Source organism: Schizosaccharomyces japonicus, assembly GCF_000149845.2.
Source record: "Schizosaccharomyces japonicus yFS275 unplaced genomic scaffold supercont5.1, whole genome shotgun sequence".
In the NCBI taxonomy this organism is placed as follows: domain Eukaryota; kingdom Fungi; phylum Ascomycota; class Schizosaccharomycetes; order Schizosaccharomycetales; family Schizosaccharomycetaceae; genus Schizosaccharomyces; species Schizosaccharomyces japonicus.
Window position 1 is genome coordinate 596,450 of NW_011627860.1, and position 18,667 is coordinate 615,116.

The following is an 18,667-nucleotide window of genomic DNA, read 5'->3' on the forward strand; positions in this document are numbered from 1 at the left end:
ATGGAGAAAGTAGTCTTTATAAGTGGAAGAGTAGGGTTTGCCATAGAAATTGTTGACAAGCTGAAACTCCCTATTATGTATAAGCTTATTCATTGATGAATTAATTGAGGTCGTAAATGAAACGTTATTTTCTCTCTAATCACTGAAACCATAGAAACATAAGTGGTTGGGTTTGTTTCAGCGCTTTCCAATCGAGGTCGTTTATTCGTTTTGCTAAGAATTACCATTGGCTGTTTTAATGGTTCAACAGTTCCCTCCAAGCATTGGTTACCAACAATCAACTTTGCAGTGGACTTTACTCTCTTTTCAGTTGACTAAACAGACGTTTTCTGTTAGCATCAAGACTTCGTCAAATCTCTTCATGTTCTTGTGATATGGTCATACTTGGACAATGGTAAGGTCTCCTATGTTCATTTCAGCCTTCGAGCGTTCCAAGTCGCCTTGAATATCAATTAGATAAATTTCTCGACCAAACTGTCTCGTTAAACGAACAATTCCAGTCATTTTAAACCGCTTTTGACAATGACTTGGTGCAGGCAGGTTCTTTCTTCGACCGCTCAACTGGACGGGAAATCCGCGGTAATTCCATGGACCATTTCACGAAACAATTCTAACGAATTTAGGGAGATGAAGATGTTTTCTGCAACGTTATGGAGCCTTGACCACGGTACGACAGTTTCCATGATGTATGTGAATCATTTTGCACGATTGATTTCAGCCATGTGAGCAGCTGCTCCAAATGCACCAAGAGACGAGATGGAGTCCACTCATTCCGCGAAACCGCTGGTTTCAGCAGCTTCGGAATCTCTGTTGTGCTCATTTCTTTAATTTCGACAATTACACCGTTATCGTCACGGAACCCAACGACAATTCGGGGTATACCGAGCAAAAAGCTTTGTGCCCAATACTTAATAAGTTTTCTGCGCATTCCAACATGGTTTAGCGGAAGCTTTTTCGTTACTTTCAGCTCAACATAATGAGTGCAAGGGTTATCTTCCTCATAGTCTGGTTTTATGTCCCAGACACAGTCTACTTCCCCGCCCAATATCATGCTGTGGGAACCAATGCTGGTCTTGACAATAGAGCAGTATTGCTCATTTGGGTTCACATGGTCGTAATCACGTTGCTCAATGGAAGACCGTGAACATTCGTCCCAAATTTTGGGAAGAGTTGAGACAGTTTCAAATTTGTACCCCCAAAAACACATTCGTTCTTGATTTGCATACGGTTTCTCCGGAGCTCTTGGGGGTTCTTCAAAGAACAGTGTCGATTCCTTTTTGTACACAAGAATGTCCCAAGAAGATTTGTAATCCACTGGCGCACATAAGAGTTTGGTGAGAAGGCCCCTCCAACTTACAATTTCAGCAGAACTTATAACATCTTTGCAATTATTAAGAAGCGCATTTTCAACGATAGATATACTGTCCGGCTGGTTTAGCGGTTTCGTGTATCGTTTAGGAAACCCAATATTCAAATCAGTTCCCAATGGCGGAGGATAATAGAAACGTAAATTGGAATCATTATACAAGATATCTCTGTTCCCGTCGACACTGTAGCAAGTAATTTCTTTGGGGTATGCTACTGCGGGCGTACGAGCAGGCTTCACATTTTCAAACCGAAATTCCATAAAATCCACTTTTCTTGTCAACTAACAATTCAAAATGGCATAAAAGTAATGTATATGGTTAAACCTAATGGTTTTTTTTGCTGTAATGTTTCTTTTAAGCTCTGTTTTGTCAAATTAGACAACAGGAATATGGATGAGCTTGAGTAGTCGATGAAACGGTTGCATAACGAATTTTACGTATATCTGCGTGCTCTTATCGACAAGTATTGAGGCATAGGAAACAGGATATCGTTTTTTGCTGTTTCATTACAATATTATGGGGAAAGGACGAGATTAAATTGAGGACGAAAATGAAAAGTGAAACATAAGTTATACGGTAAAAAATTGGAAACGAAAATTACCACGTGCGAGATGAAAGATTGCAGGAAGCGTATGCAATTCGTTATGGAGATACAGTATTACATGGGTAACAGTAAGTATGTCTAAACTTATAAGCGAGCAGTATGATTGCCGAAAGAAAACAAAATTGTGCAGATGCAGTACTCGTCACAAGCATTAGCGGAGTCTACTTTGAAACTTTAAGACAATCCGGTCATTGCAATTTATTTGAGTGCGAATGCAAAACGGTTTTTTCATGATTTGAGTTTGGAGAATATGATCTTCAATGAAATCAATTGATAGAATCCTTTTCAGTTTATAGGAAATATAAATGTGCAAGAAGCAGAGGTTCCACTTGTTCATATTTACGTACACTTAAACTTGAATTTAAGTTAGAACTACTTCTGTTGTAAGGTATACATAAACCACTTGATTAAATTGAAACTCTGACGGTTCTAAGATTGCGACAAAACTGAGTTTGTAATCCCAATTCGTGCTAGAGTTTTATTGCCCTTCAGCCGGTAGTTTGAGACGACAACGTTGCTCTTCATATATCAAAATTACGGAAAAGTTGGTAATCACGTTTTCATTAAGTAATATAGAAGTCTCAGTAGTTTTAAAAAGACAATGTTTTACCCACATGTCAGAAGAAGAATAGTAAACCTTGCTGCAGAACAAAGTTTTTTTATTTATATAATCCAATTAATATTTAAACACGGATCCGACAACGAGTAATAGTATATTGCACTTCACAAAAAAACCTATAAACGACCATTGCATCTATGTATAAGGGTCCCGGTTTCTTGTTCTTCGTGCAGTATATTTGGGTTGATGACAAACTAGCATTTTCACATATTCCTATCAGAAAAGACTCTGGAACAGTTTCCCTATTTTCTATAACGGACAATTGCAAATTTAGTCTTTTCTCCAAGCATGATGCGCTCTGTTCTTCAGTCGAATCGTCCTTCCTATTAGTCAATTCTATATACATTCATTCTGATTTTTAACGGTTTGGAAAAAATAATAATAACACACTCGTTGCTACAAAAGTCATTAAACAAAACACCGACGCGTAGCAAAATGTAGCCATGTCCGTGCTTTCACTCAATTCAGTAAACTTTTAGAATAATACAACAATGTTCCTCTAAGCGGGCGGCCGATTATATGCCGATATAAAAAGATCTTATTTAATACACTACAAAGAAAAGCAATTGCGTTGATATAGTTTGAGAATTGTTTACTGAAATAACTTGTCAATGCATGGTTCATATATGAAAGTATTCTTCACTCACTACTTTTTTTAGAAGAATGAAATTGGATTAAACAGAACATCAATGTCTGAATAACTATTAGATTCACACATACACTGCAACAAGCCCGAGAGAACTGCTCAAGTGTCATAAAAGCCATTCCCAGCAAAGTCACTCTCAAAAATTCATACTGGCAGCAAAACAAATTCCCATAAACTACAACAAACACCATTCCTCCTCATCTATACCGACTAAAACTACAGTAGTAGAACTTTTAGTTTGACGACACTAACTGTAACTGAGTAACTCGAGACATTTCATTCAATTGAGAATATCATCATCTGCTTATATATTGTACACATATCAAAGCCATTGCTTGGTGCAATAATAGAAGTGACAGGAATAGTGGGAGTAACAAAAAAGGAAAAGAAATACATCATGTGCGAAAAAACAAAACAAAAAGTTAATCGACTCATAACAAGCACCAAAACCCTAACGCACATAAAGCTAAGGTCCAGGACTTGGAATACATAAAAGATGGAACAACGTAGAAACAAATGCGTGACACCAGTGTATGTGAAAAAGAAGTTGACTGTTCCGTTCCAAAGACAACGTCATTGACAACGCCATTTTTGAGGCTGCAAGATATGTTCAAGCGCAAAAACCGATGTTTGAAGAGATCTCAGTGAGAAGCTGTTCACTGTTCATCACTCACCAGTGGCAGGAAGCCGCAACGTCCTTCACATCATTTCGATAACAATAAGAAATTACAGTTTGACGAGATCATCCAGCACGGTATCTCCCTCAATCATACGTTGCAAGGCAACACGACCCGCTTTCGAAAGTGTCGGTCGGCCTTCGTTGTCGCCTTCTTCAAAAAATCGGGGAACCCATTTTTGGTTATTCTTCTCGCGCTCTGCTGCAAGTTTTCGTTGCTCATCCTCAATGGCTATCTTTTCTCGAGTAGCCTTAGAGTAACGTTTCAAAAAAATGTTCTCTGTCACAGGGAACCAAATCTTGCGAGATTCGAAAGGGAGTTGTTCGTCCAGCGGCGGACAATTTTTACGCACCATATCAAGCTCGTTGATATCGACGAGCACTCGCGTTTTCTTCTCCTCAGCAAGTTCATAAAAGATACAATTACGCCAGCTGCCGTGAAATTTGGCGAGGATTAGGCTGCTCGGCACCGACTTGATGGTATGATATTTATCATCCTTCGGGTCGTACTTGAAGATTACACCATTGACGAGACTCTTTGGCTTTCCCAACCAGCTTTCTTCAGTGTATGTCAAAATTACTTTCAGACCTGTTTTGGGACAGGTGATAAAGGTGGAATCGTGCATGTTGATATGCATGTTTCCACGCAGAACGCCGCCCACAGACCCAGAAGGGTGTGTGCACAGATACTCCTCGTTGTCGCGTTCAGGGAAACGAACGTAGACGCCGCGGTTGTGGCCGCCTGGAAGGACACGTATAGAGCCGCCGGTAAACTTGGCTGCAATTTGGTCCAAACCGTACACCTCGACACCCTTGGACGGACAACAAACGTAGTACGCGCTGACGGGCGGGTGGTGACAGGTCTGTTCGGCCATGAAAACGACGACGTGTTCCTGTGCTGTGGATGATGACGATGAACCCGTCGAGTATCGTGTCGACGAACCGCCGTCGTTCGAAGAATTACTGTCCCTCAGCGGCTTGCTTGCCCGAGAACCAGCTGTCTGTCTGCTCAACCGGCTCAGTCTGCCCGACGGCGCAGCCGTCGTGTCTACGGCCTTCCGGTAGTTGTTTCCTTCGAGATACTTGGTCGACTCGGTGGACGGATTTGCCAAAACATTCAGCTGTGACGAAGAAGGGTCGATGGTCTCGTCGTCACGCACCGCAGGCTCATTGATGACCCACCGGCAGCGGAAAAACTCGCCCAAAGTTGAGTTGTAAGGTTTGACTACACGGCCCCGGACAAAACGAATGTCTTTTGTGAACCACCACCGCAGCACTCCAAGCATGCGGCCCACCTCGTCCTCGGCGTCACCCATTACTGCAAAGTAATCTGGCCGGTCGACATAGTTCCAGTACTCCAGGTTGCCGACTGGTTCTAGTAATTGTGACGGCAAACTAAACCGGAACGTCGCCAGGTCTTTTACACCGATACATTGTCTCAGTATCGACAGGATGAGCTTGAACTTGCTCTCTTCCTTCTGTGTTCCTTCTACTTCGCCGTACTCTTCCGTCAACTCCTTGTACGTCTGCGGCGAATTTTCCTTCTTTACGGCTGCTCGTTTCTCTGCCTTGGCGGCTTTCTTTTTGCTCGAAAACATGGCAATTGTTCAGCGGGAAGCTACGCAATCGTCGTCGGGCTTGCTTATATTGTTAGACGGAGAGGGTTGGTGGGGGGTCCTGAGAACCCGCGTTGCTGCCCACGAACTGCCATCGGCACTGGTGCAGATGGACTGCAGCTCAATTGCCGTGCGACGGAGGAGACTGAGAGAGCAAAAGCTGGCGCGAGTGCCGGAGCGAGCGCAACAGCTGTAAGATAGCTACTGTAGACGAGCATAGACATTTTATTAACAAAATACGAGGTGCGGCAATATGGCCAGCGAGTAGCGAGCTGGAGGCGAGCTAAGGCGGTGGTAGCGATGAGTCACACAGGGCGTAAGAGGGCGTCAGAGGGTGTAACAGGGCGATGCTTACTATCGAGCTATGACTAATATTGGCGAATGTGGGAACGGCGGCAGCAGGAAAAGGAGGGGAAGGTTGAGCAGTTCTGGACAACATGCAGCAGCAGCAGCAGCAGCGTTGCTGCTGCTGCTATCATTGTCAACAGAAAGCCGCAGCCTCGTGCTGGACCGTACACAGCACATAGAACAAAACGCAAACAAAACGCAAAAGTCCACACGCACACAACAATCTACACGCACACACGCTAGACTCGACGCTCTTCAAGTCCCCCCAGTCCGCTCCGCTCCCCAGTCTCCCTCTTTGGTATCTCAATTTTTAGTGCCTGGACAAAATACAGCATAAACGAAATTACTTAGGCAGCAGCATGCTTCAGCTCAGAAGTAACCTTAGCGAGAGATTGGACCAGATTCTGGCTTTCATAGCCGAGGAATTTTGTGCGATCAACAATCTGTTGGAAGACAGAGAAGGGCGGGTGATCGATGATGATAGACTCCTGTGTATTCGTTAGTAATTCATTCGCAGCAAACTGGCAATCTGCCCTCTGTCGACTTACCCCATCCAGTTTCGCCTTGAATCCAAAGTGCATGTCTTGCTCGGGCTCCTCGGTTTCCGTAGCAGTAGTCTCTGACTCGGCAGCTGTGGCAGGCTCCTCGGAGGCAGCTGTAGTGGAAGCGGCACCGCTGTTGTTGTTCGATGCAGCAGCATTGGTGTTGGCGGAAGAGTCGCTCTGGTGCTCGATGATGCTTCTGACTTGGCTGTGCTCCAACTCGAGCTTGCTGGCAAGCTCGTCCACACTGATGACGCGGTGGATACGGCAGTAGGCCTCGGCAAGAAGTCTTCTGGCGGCATCAAGGAACTGGTCACGCAGAGAGACGAGGAAAAAGTCTGACTTGAGCACTTCGACACACTCCTTCAAGTACTTTTGGGCCTTCTTGAAGTCGACCTCCGTGTACAGAGCAGAGATGAAGCAGGTGATGGGGTCGCTGTACTCATAGCTCTCTTGGTTGATGATGCGGACAAGGTCACGGATACGGCGTTGGTACGACTGGCGGGGGTTGCGAGGCTTCACGTTCGCATTGTTCTGACCCGTGACGACAACGGCGACCGTAAGGTAGCGAAGAAGCCAGGGGCAGGAGGTTTGGATGGTGTTCAAGTAGGGAGTGTAGAAGAAGATGTCGCAGAGCGTCTCACAGCCGTTGGAGTGGTTGAACAAGGGGAAAAGCGACCAGTGAAGCAGCCAGGTACGGTTCTTCAACTGAGTCGTAGACTCCTTGAAGCTCTTCGAGTCGACCATCTCACGCAGCTTTCCCAGCTCCTCCATAGAGCCTTCCCAGTCGACAGTAAGGATCTCAGAGGCAAACTTGCCCCAAGTGGCAGAAGCATTCAGCTCCGAGTCCTTGCTGAATGCACGGAAATGATACAACAAGTCAGACGCACCGCCGTAGTTGCCGCAGTTGTATTGAAACTGGGCAAATTTGTACAGCACAGAGATCATCTCAGGCGTAATGTTGTAGTGTTCCTGCAGGTACTGAAGGTTTTGTCCCTTGTCCTGACGAAGAGCTGCAATCAGTTCTGGGTCTTCAAGTACTGTAAGGATTTTTTGGGCCTCTTCTTCGAGTTCAGACAGCTCCTCCAAAACGCTTTCACGTTTCTTTGCAAACTCCAACACCATAGCTTCGTCTGTTTTTCCCCCGTTCAACTCTGTCCACAAGTTGGCCACATAATCTGTCATGTTCGTGTCCTTCAGCAGGTCGTATTTGGCCTGCAGAAGCTCCTTCGAGTCGTAGATGCCTTTCAACGAGAGAAACTCCAGGAGAGGGAAAATCAGATGGCGGTCCAAATGGCGCATAATCTTCTGAGAAAGATCATACTTGACAGCTAGACGTCGTTAGCACCTTTGCGTTCCTTCATTCAACTTACCAAGAGAGGGATTCTCCTCGTTTTCGGCACCCATCTTAGCTACAAAAATAGTCGGTGTTGGGCGGTAGGAGGAAGGAGAAAGTAGGTCCTGCTTAAGGTTATAGCATTTTTGGTGGAGCATAAAGTTAACATAAGAGTAGATTAAGCGAGCATGTGATCGAAGGTTAAAGAGGACACAGTGGAAACGAGGAACAACAGTAGGAGGAGACGGAGAGGAGACGGAGAGGAGGGCGAAGGCATGCAGATTGTCAATTATAAAGGACAGAACGCACTACAGGATACTTGTTACAGCTAATGTTCAGAATGCTCAACGCTCTCTAGACAAACGTACAGACCTTCCCACCGCTGCCCCGCTCTCCTTTTCCTTCAATAAACTAACATAAATTCTTTCAATACAAAGCAAAACCAGTTATAAAAGCACAAAAAACGATTACTCCTTTTTACTCTTCTTGCTCTTCTTCTTGCTGTGCTTGTCACCCTCGAGCCCAGCATCAGAGGAACGCTTCTTTTTGGACTTTTCTTTCTTGTCCTTCTTGTCTTTCTTTTCCTTCTTGGAAGACTTTTCCGACTTGACTGCCGCAGCAGGCTCCTCGACGTCCATGTCGTCAGCAGCAAGATCAGTCTTCGTCTTGGTGACGGCCTGGGCCATGGCGACGCTGTTACGAGTAGGGGGGACACCGGTGTCGTAGAAGTTCAAACGCTCTTCCACTTGACGGTGGAGAATCTGACCAAAAGAGGTGGTTGGGATATCACTGAAGTTATCAATACGACTGGCAATGGAACACTTGTTGGCGAGGAAACGAGAAATGCGACCCTTGTTTTTGGCGGCAGCCTTGCCAATGAAGCTCGAGTGGTAGATGATACCGTACTTAGGGGTGTTTCCGCGGGTCTTCAAAGCACGGAAAAGAGCCTTTTCGGCACCCAAAATTTGAACCGTGGAGGCAGGGCACTTGGACAAGTTGGTCAAACTGCCGGCATGGGAAATAAGACGAGCAGCAACAACCTCGCCGATAAGCTCAGACAAGTTAGGAGCAACAACAGCCATCTTGTTGACAAGGTACGAGTAGAGCTGCTTGCGGTAGTTGGTCAAGTTGATGACACGGTCAGCAAAAGAAATGATGTTTTCCAAATCAATTTCGGAAATGTCTTGACCCATGGAAATCTTGGCAGCGTTGATGATGCTTTGAGCAATGTCCTTGTCATCGTCGACAATGGCGGCCAAGTCGTGAAGCATGTCGTCGTTGACGGTGTTCTTGTCACCAATAAACTTGACGCACTCAGCGTACTTGTCGTTGGCATTCACGATGCGAAGGAGCTCGGGGAAGTGCCAGGAATACCACTCCTTCACACGCATGGCGAAGGTGTTGATATCCTTATCCAACTGGTCAAGGATGGCAATGGCCTGGATAATCATGTTGTCGTTACGGTTGACATTGAACTTCACCTTGGCACGGGAGTAAGAGTGACCCAAACCGAGCTGTGCACGTTCAAAATCACCGGGAGACAGCTGTTTCAACAGCTTGTCTCCGTGGTAGCGGACACCACGCAGGAGATCTTGCGTGAGCTCCGAACTATCGCAGTCAAGACCGTCCACACCACCCTTGATGCTGACGGCCAAGTTCTTGTCCTGGACACCGAGCTTCACGCTGTTTTTCTTCGAGGCTTTGGGCAGGTTCATCTCCAAGAAGTTCTTCAAGAAGTCGTTCATGACACCCTCAGAGATGTCATTAGCGTTTTCCAAAGCATGAGCAGCATTCTTGAAAGGAATAAAACTACGGAGCTTCACAACTTTACCAAACTTGGAGAGGTCTTGCAGAGACTTCTGTACTTCCTTCGTTTTGGACGCTATTTCGTCCGCTCCAAGGACATCAAAGAGTGAGTAGCCCGTAGCAGACTCGTAGAGCAGATAATCAACCATTTTCCTCTGTTGCTTACCAGTTTGGGCTTCAGCTCTCCGCGTGTGGTAGAGGGGAAAATTTGGTCAACGGGCGTGCCAGTGACTGTCCCCCCTCGATTAAGCTTCACCGGTTTTGGTGTTGCATTAGACCGCGGAATGCCGCGGCGAATCCGCGGCGGCCTGTCTGAGACGAGCTACTCAGCGCGCCAGGCTGCTGCAGTGCAAGTTACGCTTTGCATACCTGGACCTCGGCACACCGAAAACACGAAGATGCTGTCTATGTTAAACCCCAAAGCAGAGTCTCTGCAGAGAGCTCAAGCCCTGCAGGTAAGCTCGCGGCGGGACGCAGTTTTTTTGCCGTTTTTCGCGTACTAACATGTGCAGGTGAACATTTCTGCAGCAATTGGTCTGCAAGACGTTTTGAAGAGCAATTTGGGACCCACTGGAACAACGAAAATGTGCGTTTTTTCGTGTCATGAGCTGTGTGAACTGAGTTGGCTGACGAATTCAGGCTTGTTGATGGTGCCGGAGGAATTAAACTGACCAAGGACGGAAAGGTCTTGCTTACGGAAATGGTAACGTGTGTTCCTTCGTGCACAGACGATCTAACCATCTGTTCTAGCAAATTCAAAACCCTACTGCTTCTTGTATCGCGAAAGCTGCAACTGCTCAAGACGACATTACTGGTGACGGTACTACGTCCGTTTGTTTACTCGTCGGCGAGCTTCTTAAGCAAGCAGACAGATACATCCAGGAAGGTCTCCATCCCACCCTCATTAGCGATGGCTTTGACTTGGCAAAGGCTGAAGCTCTCAAGTTTTTGGACGAATTCAAAACGACGGCAGAAATTGACCGTGAGGTCCTGTTGTCTGTCGCCAAGACAAGCCTTGGCACAAAAGTTTCCGCGGACTTGGTAGAGATCCTGTCACCTGCTGTTGCCGATGCTGTTCTCGCCATTCAGCGTCCGAACGAGCCCATTGATCTTCATATGGTCGAAATCATGAAAATGCAACACCGCTCGTCGGCCGAGAGCCAACTCATCCGTGGTTTGCTTCTCGATCACGGCGCTCGCCATCCCGACATGCCCAAGGACGTGAAGAACGCTTTCGTTCTCATTCTCAACGTGTCGCTTGAGTACGAAAAGACTGAGATTAATTCGGGCTTCTTCTACAGTACTTCTGAGCAGCGTGAACGTCTTGTGGAAAGTGAACGCAAGTTCGTTGACGAGAAACTTCGTAAGATTGTAGAGTTGAAGAAGGAAGTCTGTGAAAAGGATCCCAATGCCGGGTTCGTTGTCATTAACCAAAAGGGCATTGACCCACTTTCTCTTGATGTACTTGCTAAGAACGGTATTATGGCTCTTCGCCGTGCAAAGCGTCGCAACATGGAGCGACTCCAGCTCGTTTGCGGCGGCATTGCCCAAAACAGTGTTGACGATCTTACTCCCGAGGTCCTTGGTTGGGCTGGTCACGTTTATGAACGTACTTTGGGCGAGGAAAAGTTCACATATGTTGAAGAGGTGAAGGAACCCAAGAGTGTTACTATCCTCATCAAGGGCCCCAACTCTTATACCATCCAGCAAATTCAAGACGCCGTCCGTGACGGTCTTCGCTCCGTCAAAAACGCAATTGAGGACAAGTGTCTTGTTGTTGGAGCTGGCGCTTTCCAAATTGCTTGTGCCCAACATTTGAAGGGAGACTTTGCTTTGAAGGAGGTGAAGGGTAAGAAGAAGTTCGGTGTTTACGCTTTCGCCGATGCTCTTCTCATCATTCCCAAGACGTTGGCTAGCAACTCCAGTTATGATGTTCAGGACGCCATTGTCGCTCTCCAGGAGGAGGCTGCTGAGGGCTACAAGGTTGGTCTCGATATTCGCACTGGCGAGCCTTTTGACCCCGAAACTGAAGGTGTGTATGATAACTATCGTGTCATTCGACACATGCTGCACTCTGCTACTGTTATCGCTAGCAATTTGATCAGTGTTGACCAAATCTTGCGTGCAGGCAGATCCAGTCTGAAGGAAGGCGGTAATGCTTAAACGGCGTAAAAACAAACAACAGCCTACGGGTTCTGAAAATGTTCATTGTGTTTGCATTTGTATTCAAATGATACATCCAACATTGATATTCATACGATACGAAAAATGAAAACTATAGTTGTACGTACTTACGGCCACCGAACATTAGCGGAAGACGTGTATTACTCTGAGTAAGATAAACAAATTGCACCAAGGAATCGGGAATTAAGAGGAAGAGTAGTAGTAAATGTAAGTAAAATAATATGATAGATAATGTCTTTTTTGCTCTCATTTGCGATTGAACTGCCGTCTTAGTAGCAACAGGAACTTGTTGACGTTGAACTTTACAAATTCACAATCAAGGAATTCTTTCTTGTTGTGCTGCATCTCAAGGAGATCGTCAATTTTTACATCAATTTTAACGAGACCTTGATCTTGGCCTCGACGGAAAATGGTAACGACAAAACTGCCGGGGAGAGGGGAAGATAGTACATAGTACGTATCAATGAGAGTGTGTGCAGGAAAAAGACATTCGGCAATAACTTGCTCTTTCACTAGGTGCGCATGCGAGAATTTAGAAGCATTTGTCTGTTTTTGTTGCTTCCCCTTGAAACCAACGACTCCGACGCCGCGGGAAACATTTTTCAAATCACTGTGCTTAGTAATGGATGATTGCACGCGGGCATTCTGCAAATAATTTCGATAGATGTCGAGTTGCGACCTCAGATACTCATTGTGTTCGCTGATAGTTTTGTGCACCATAAAAAGAGCATCACGCTCTGTTTTCAGCCTCTGGTACACGGCATCCAAGTTCTGAAACTCGTGTTCCACCTCGCTTACAAGAGGTGCGTAACGATTAAGGGGATCAACAACACTGAGTTTGGAGAGCTCTTCAAGATATTGAAGAGCGCGCAGACCTTTATGCATAAAGTGCATATTTTGTAGGTTAGCGGCACTGTCTGCGATTTTTACAAGATCGAAAGGAAGCTTCGTCATTTCGTGGCCAGCCGGCAACACACGAAGGAGCTGAATAAACAATGATTTCGCCTTTACAAAAAGAACGTCGGCATTGGTCACACTAAAGGTCTTGGTGAGATCAGGAATGGAGGAGTCCCAGCGGTTCGTAAGCGGTAAGGCAATGAGAACATTGTCGCCGGCAGGAACCAACTCTTTTGGCGGACCAAGTTCCGAGAGAATTGATCGCAGATGAGACGATTCCTCAGCTATTTGGTCGCAGTGTTCGTAGTAAATACGATGGGTGCTGTAAATTTCGTTAAGAGAAACGTTTAACACAAGATCCTTTTTAGAGAGAGCCAAGTATTGATCGAGTTCAAGCGTTTCGAAAAAGTCGGGGACCTCACACAGCTTCCGCAGGTACGTGAGGATGCGAGCGCCGTTCTCCTCAATTAGAGAGTCAAGAGGGGCATTGGGGATATCTTTTGCTTTTGCAGAGCGGTTGGCAAGACTCTGGACAATTTTGGCAACAGCGTTTAAATTCTTGCGCACGTTTTCGGAAGGAAGAGTGTCAAGCAACATGTACGCCTGCGGCGAAACAATGGCGGGATTAATGAAGCGGAGAAAAAAGAAGCCGCCAATAAGGGAACAAATGGACTCTTCGGGGACATTGGTGAACTTGCGGAAAGTAAGGTTACGGATTAATTTGCAAATCCAACGGATACCATAGGGTACGGTATCAACGTGATCCAGGATAGAGTCGAGGAACCTCGACGTAATATCGCGGAGAATAAGAGAACGCGACTCAACTTCTGCTCGCACAGCAGGAATCTTTAGAATTTCTTCGGGAGACACGTCTGGCGCATATGTGTGCTCGAATTCCCCAGCGTGCGCAAGCTCCATGTAAACACGCAAAGGGTTGATTTCCAGCGAACGATTGTAGTTGTTCGCAACCAATTGAACACTATCAAGCAAAACGGACCGCAGGTACGACTGACCAGGACCCCGCCGGGTGTACGTGGTCATCATTCGCGATACAGGTGTGTTTGCACGCAGCAGCGACGAGAATTCCGACACGGAAGCGAATTGTGCAGACAGCACCGACTGGAAGAGCGAGAGCAGCAAGTGCTCTTCCCGACTTTCATATTGATTGCCATACAAGTTGAACATGACAATCTGGAGCAGCATGTCAATTTCTGCCATCTTTACTCTCTGCACCAAGCGAGCCGTATACACCGGCTCTGTCTGCAGGACGTAGAAAAGCACACCGTACAATTCTAGTTTTCGTTCATCGGGCAAACTGCCCTGGACCTCGACGAAAACGTCGCTCAGGCGCTTTGCGACCTCGTTTTGTTCCTCCTCTGCCATCCGGTTCTGAATGAGCAAGGCAATCCGTGAGTCCAGGAACCGAACATCCTTTTCCAGCACAAAGTTTCGCTTTGACTGCACGGATATGTTTTTTTTCAAGGTTCGAAGCTCAGCTTTAACCCTTGAAATTTCGTCCTCAACGGGCGGTTCACTGTCTGCCGCAATCGTGTACAGGGCAGACATACTGTTTCTGTTGGAGAGCACCGAGAGGTGCTGGGAACCGCTCCCCTGGCTAAAACCATCATCATGGTCTTGAATGTTGGTCGTGACGTGAGCCATCGATCCTGTGGATGTCATTTTAAAGCAATAAAAGAGCGTTAAGGTTTGAAAAAGATGAAAAAAGAGACGAAGAAAGATATTCTAAAAGAGAAAAGACGGAAAGAAGATCACAAAAATCAAACACCAGCAATTGAATGAAGGAAAAGGCCGAAAAAAAGCAAGAAATGTTGAAAAAGGGTAAAAATGAAGTAGAAGTAGCGGAAATAAGAATAAGAAAAGAAAAAACAGCCACGAACGCAGCCAAATCCACAAATAAAGAAAAAAATAAAAAAGAAGGAAACCGTTTAATGGAAGAAAAAATAAACTAAAAAGCCTTAAAACGTCTGCTGCTACCGTAGCACGCAGAAAAAGGCCCGTTATTAGTGCACAAGGCTACGCTGCCAGTGGAACGGAGAATGCCGAAAGGAAGAGGTTCTGGGACAAAGAGGAGACGTCCCCCCGGAAGAATATAGGAAGCCCTTTACTGAGCAACGTAAGGAAGGTTTGTGATGTGGATGATGTGTGGTGCGCAGTGTGTCAGTTGGAGATCGTCCGGTTGCGGGGCTCTGGCTTATCAAACGTGTCGCTTAGTAGCAACCCAAAGCGAGGAACATGCGGGGATAAGCGTGGGTGACGAATAAGGTGAAGCAAAGGACACTACTGTGAACACTATCTGATGAAGTTAGACTTGGACAGTGTGCTGATTGGGTCGGGTGTTGGGCAATTAAGCGACACAGCCATAAGACGGCACACTACCCCGAGGGCTACGATACGAGCAATCTATTGGATGGGAAATATTATAGCTTCATAATTACGTAAAATCGCACTTGTATGTGGAAGGGAAAGCGAGCCACCACCGGCATTCGCACGAGGAGTTATCGTACATGGACCCCGTTTACGAGGTACGCACCTCGCTTTTCGATACGAAGCTTAGGGTTACTGTTTCTCACTTGCACATTTGCGTTATTTATTTGAATGTTTGAATGCGGTTACGCAAGGAGTTGTTCACGTTTTTTGTCAGAGCGGTTTAAGCTTTTCCGGGGTAAATATGCCCCACACTGTGACAATTAACGTCATTAAAACGTATCCGGGGCTAGCCACTCAAATGTGCTGTGAATACACGGGGAACACAGGCGCTGAACGAGGTTCAGTGAAAGCTTACTACCGAAGAGTCGAAGACAATTACAAGTATTTATTAGTGCTTCATAATAGTTGTTTAGTAAACGAATGACACGATTTTTCATGTATATTCATTTCTTTTTCTGCCTGCCCGTCGGAGAGTCGTGGGGGGACGGACGGCAACGCTAGTTGCTCAGAACCACCACCACCAACTAAACCTAATCCTTCTGGTTACCAGACGATTATAACAAAAAAACCAGTGTTAATACATATAAGTTAACGATATTTACTATGCCACATTCCAACCTGACACCGGAGCCCACGGACACCCGCAGACAGTCTTTCGGCATGGCTTCTGTATCCGAATTCCTCGCTCAATGCCCTCCCCCAACGAATCTCCCCTCCAACAAGTGGCAAGATATTCCTATTAGATTCTTGTTCGACAAGGATGTTGCGATTGTCGATCCGGACACGCCCATAGAGGAAGCTAGCGCCCTCCTCATTGACAATGATCTTAGTTCCATTCCCATTCGTGCCGCTAAGGGCAGCGATGATATTGCCCGTGTTTTTGACTATTCCGATCTTACTGCTTTTTTGCTGCTTGTTTTGCACATTGATGACGCTAAGGAAGCCACTGACGCTTACAGAAAACTGAGCCAAGAGGTCCAAAACGGAACCCCAATTACAGCTTACCAGGTGGCAGAGCTGGGTAAAAATAAGGATCCCTTTATGACGGTTCCTGCCACTAGCACCCTTGGTGATCTCGCAGAAATCCTCGCTACCGGCATCCGTCGTGTTGCTGTTGTTGACGAAAACCGCAAGATCCTCAGCATTGCCTCTCAGCGGCAGCTCATTCGCTTCCTGTGGACGAACGTCCGTGCGTTCCCCGCTCTGGAACCTCTTATGAGTCGTACTGTATGTTATCGTGGGTACTGCCTTCGGTCGTTTGGCAGTGCTGCTGTAATTCACGCGTTTCATACCTTACTAACACCCTTCCAGATCCATTCTCTCGACATTGGCAGCTCTGACTTTATCTGCATCAATGGAGACAAAAAGGTGATCTCTGCTTTCCGTCAAATGCGTACGTTCTCTCTCAAAATTCTTGTTTCTATTTATCCTAACTCTTCTCCACACAGACGAGACCGGTATCGGTTCTTTAGCCGTGGTGGACTCGCAGTACCGACTCTTGGGTAACATCTCGCTGGTCGATGTTAAGTACGTAACTCGTTCCTCCTCCATCTACCTGCTCAATCGTACTTGCGGCCACTTTCTGAGTGTTATTAAAAGCGAACAAGGCATCCGTGCTGGAAAGGACAGTGCCCCCGCATTCAATGTTTACGAATCATCTACCTTTGCGTTTACGATGGCTAAGGTTGTGGCTACGCAATGTCATCGGTTGTGGCTTGTGCAATCGCCTTCCTGCCCTCCCTCGCCGAAAAGCAGCAACTCTCACTTGATGCCTGGTTCGAATGCTGGTCTCAAGGTGAACCAGTTGCTTGGCATGATTAGTCTTACGGATATGATTTATGTCATTCTTGCGCAAACTAAGGGCACTCTTCCTCAACCTACAGCCAGAATTGGACGCCGTGGCAGTACGAGCAGTGGTCGTAGCCATAGCAAAGTCAGTATGGACTCCTCGTACCGTCGTTAGACGTGTTTGTGCTATTCAACACATCCCAGCGAGCTTGCAATAACCCAATGGGTGTTGCCTAGACGTGACCGCTTCGTTCCGTATCGTCGACTTTCTAGTTTCTGCGGTACTAATTAGTCGCCCACTTGACAGCACGTGCTCCCTCAGAACTAAACATCCCTTTTTGTTTTATTGTTTCTTTTTTTTTTTCTCTTACGCTACGTCTTCCTCCTGTCTTTATTTCTTCTTCTATCTGCTACGCATGCCCACGTTTCATGATTAGGGCATTGTAGTGCATTCTGCTTTTTTCCATACGAAACTGTAATGCTGCCAGATGCATTTTTGGCCAAGACTGACTTTAAAACTGTGATTTAATGTGTTTACGCTTCTCTGATCCCTACCTACTACAACGGGCCAACCGGCTCCTTTTTGATGATGAGTGAATGATTTTCTGTTACCAAACATTGACAGCACGCGGTTTGCTCTCACAGGCTGCATTTTTCGGCAGTTTCTGAACCGTGCAATGTATCACGAAACGGCTTTTGTTTTTTTTTCAATTTTCTTGCACGCATACGTGCGTTAATTTGAGCTGTCGCAACAATGCGCAGCAAACCTACTCTCATTCTCACTCACTACCCATTCCCGCACCTTTATCGCAACACTTTCCGAGTTTCCTGTATCTTATTGTGTTGAATACGTACGTTGGAATGTCTTTCTCCGGGCCAAAAGCGCAATTACTGGGAATGCCAACAATGCCTCCTGTTTATCATCCGTATGATTCATGATTTCTACTCAATCCCGGGTGTTTGTGTCAGGTATGACACGATGAATTTTTCTTGGATTTTCTAGTCTTATCGGAGTGCGGCTCTTTAAGTTAGTCCGAGGCAATTAGTTAGGTACTTTACCGACTAAGTTCGGCCCTGCCACAATAAACCGTATGTCGGACTTGCGCCTTTGGTGTGGGAGAATTCACTGATGGCAAAGCAATCGTGCCAAAGCTTGGTTGATTGTGCACCCCAGCCGATTCCTGTTGACAGTTAAAAAAAACCTGCTCGGCTTTAAGTCCTGATGTGTCATATCCCACAACCCTATCGAGCCTTCGATCACCGACTTACTTCGTTTTTTCTCTCTACTGATGACACTTTTCTTTACTTCCGAATGACAGTATGACCGCCGGCGCATGCATTATACAATTGTTACTTCTGTGATCGCATCTGTTCCTTCGGGATTGCATCGCTCTTCTCCTATGGTGTGTCGTGCACGACGATTGTTGATTGCGCTTCCCTCCAGTTCTAATTCTCGATGGCTGTTGCGTATCGTTGCATCATAGCAAGCAAACTGAAACTTGCTCAGGCACTTGGTGATTAAAAAGAAAATAATTGCAGCTGTACGGGAACAATTGCTGTTGTTTCCTGCAATTGTTTTGTTAATCGAGCTCCGAGGCTCTAAGTCTCGCTTACTCGCTTGGAGATCGATTCGAGAATTTAGGGTGTCTGTGTGCGCCGTTTCGGTACTTTGCTCGGCTATTGACCAATCGGTCGTGTTCTTCTCGTCCGTCTCGCTCGCTTTTCTCAATCGTCATCGCTTATTCTCGATTACGATCACTGTTTCTTTGCCCCCACAGGCACGGACCGTG

The 18,667-nt window shown here is 46.1% G+C and overlaps 8 protein-coding genes across 8 annotated transcripts; 2 read left to right on the forward strand and 6 right to left on the reverse strand.

The window, feature by feature from the left end:
- Positions 1-89: 89 nt before the first annotated feature.
- Positions 90-504, reverse strand: SJAG_02373 (DNA replication factor C complex subunit Ctf8; the record flags this gene model as incomplete). The annotated part of the gene is made up of 2 exons (XM_002173543.1): positions 90-314; positions 385-504. The coding sequence occupies 2 exons, from the start codon at positions 502-504 to the stop codon at positions 90-92; spliced, it is 345 nt and encodes a 114-aa protein (XP_002173579.1).
- A 115-nt stretch (positions 505-619) lies between these two features.
- Positions 620-1,627, reverse strand: SJAG_02374 (Dhp1p-interacting protein Din1; the record flags this gene model as incomplete). Its single annotated transcript, XM_002173544.1, has 1 exon — positions 620-1,627. One exon carries the CDS (start codon positions 1,625-1,627, stop codon positions 620-622), a length of 1,008 nt encoding a protein of 335 aa, XP_002173580.1.
- A 1,762-nt stretch (positions 1,628-3,389) lies between these two features.
- SJAG_02375 (oxysterol binding protein) lies at positions 3,390-5,883 on the reverse strand. The gene has a single exon (XM_002173545.2). The coding sequence runs from the start codon at positions 5,508-5,510 to the stop codon at positions 3,963-3,965; it is 1,548 nt and encodes a 515-aa protein (XP_002173581.1). The 5' UTR covers positions 5,511-5,883; the 3' UTR covers positions 3,390-3,962.
- A 296-nt stretch (positions 5,884-6,179) lies between these two features.
- Positions 6,180-7,916, reverse strand: SJAG_02376 (eIF3e subunit Int6). Its single transcript, XM_002173546.2, has 3 exons — positions 7,792-7,916; positions 6,425-7,749; positions 6,180-6,364 (listed from the first exon to the last, which is right to left on the reverse strand). Exons 1-3 carry the CDS (start codon positions 7,910-7,912, stop codon positions 6,224-6,226), a joined length of 1,587 nt encoding a protein of 528 aa, XP_002173582.2. The 5' UTR covers positions 7,913-7,916; the 3' UTR covers positions 6,180-6,223.
- SJAG_02377 (U3 snoRNP protein Nop56) lies at positions 7,875-9,799 on the reverse strand. Its single transcript, XM_002173547.2, has one exon. The coding sequence runs from the start codon at positions 9,707-9,709 to the stop codon at positions 8,222-8,224; it is 1,488 nt and encodes a 495-aa protein (XP_002173583.1). The 5' UTR covers positions 9,710-9,799; the 3' UTR covers positions 7,875-8,221.
- A 109-nt stretch (positions 9,800-9,908) lies between these two features.
- Positions 9,909-11,993, forward strand: SJAG_02378 (chaperonin-containing T-complex zeta subunit Cct6). Its single transcript, XM_002173548.2, has 4 exons — positions 9,909-10,015; positions 10,073-10,146; positions 10,200-10,263; positions 10,311-11,993. The coding sequence occupies exons 1-4, from the start codon at positions 9,959-9,961 to the stop codon at positions 11,721-11,723; spliced, it is 1,608 nt and encodes a 535-aa protein (XP_002173584.1). The 5' UTR covers positions 9,909-9,958; the 3' UTR covers positions 11,724-11,993.
- SJAG_02379 (GTPase activating protein Gap1) lies at positions 11,791-14,823 on the reverse strand. Its single transcript, XM_002173549.2, has one exon. It carries the CDS (start codon positions 14,319-14,321, stop codon positions 11,991-11,993), a length of 2,331 nt encoding a protein of 776 aa, XP_002173585.2. The 5' UTR covers positions 14,322-14,823; the 3' UTR covers positions 11,791-11,990.
- An 869-nt stretch (positions 14,824-15,692) lies between these two features.
- SJAG_02380 (inducer-sexual development Sds23/Moc1) lies at positions 15,693-17,052 on the forward strand (the record flags this gene model as incomplete). The annotated part of the gene is made up of 3 exons (XM_002173550.1): positions 15,693-16,316; positions 16,401-16,482; positions 16,538-17,052. 3 exons carry the CDS (start codon positions 15,693-15,695, stop codon positions 17,050-17,052), a joined length of 1,221 nt encoding a protein of 406 aa, XP_002173586.1.
- Positions 17,053-18,667: the final 1,615 nt, after the last annotated feature.

Bases quoted from the DNA above. Each gene is read 5' to 3' on its own strand.
- SJAG_02378 (XM_002173548.2), top strand. From the start codon at position 9,959: ATGCTGTCTATGTTAAACCCCAAAGCAGAGTCTCTGCAGAGAGCTCAA. The intron at 10,016-10,072 runs GTAAGCTCGCGG...TAACATGTGCAG, and splicing joins AGAGAGCTCAAGCCCTGCAG to GTGAACATTTCTGCAGCAAT. The intron at 10,147-10,199 runs GTGCGTTTTTTC...TGACGAATTCAG, and splicing joins CCCACTGGAACAACGAAAAT to GCTTGTTGATGGTGCCGGAG.
- SJAG_02379 (XM_002173549.2), bottom strand. From the start codon at position 14,321: ATGACATCCACAGGATCGATGGCTCACGTCACGACCAACATTCAAGAC.
- SJAG_02377 (XM_002173547.2), bottom strand. From the start codon at position 9,709: ATGGTTGATTATCTGCTCTACGAGTCTGCTACGGGCTACTCACTCTTT.
- SJAG_02375 (XM_002173545.2), bottom strand. From the start codon at position 5,510: ATGTTTTCGAGCAAAAAGAAAGCCGCCAAGGCAGAGAAACGAGCAGCC.
- SJAG_02376 (XM_002173546.2), bottom strand. From the start codon at position 7,912: ATGCTCCACCAAAAATGCTATAACCTTAAGCAGGACCTACTTTCTCCT. The intron at 7,750-7,791 runs GTAAGTTGAATG...AACGACGTCTAG, and splicing joins CGAGGAGAATCCCTCTCTTG to CTGTCAAGTATGATCTTTCT. The intron at 6,365-6,424 runs GTAAGTCGACAG...ACGAATACACAG, and splicing joins TCAAGGCGAAACTGGATGGG to GAGTCTATCATCATCGATCA.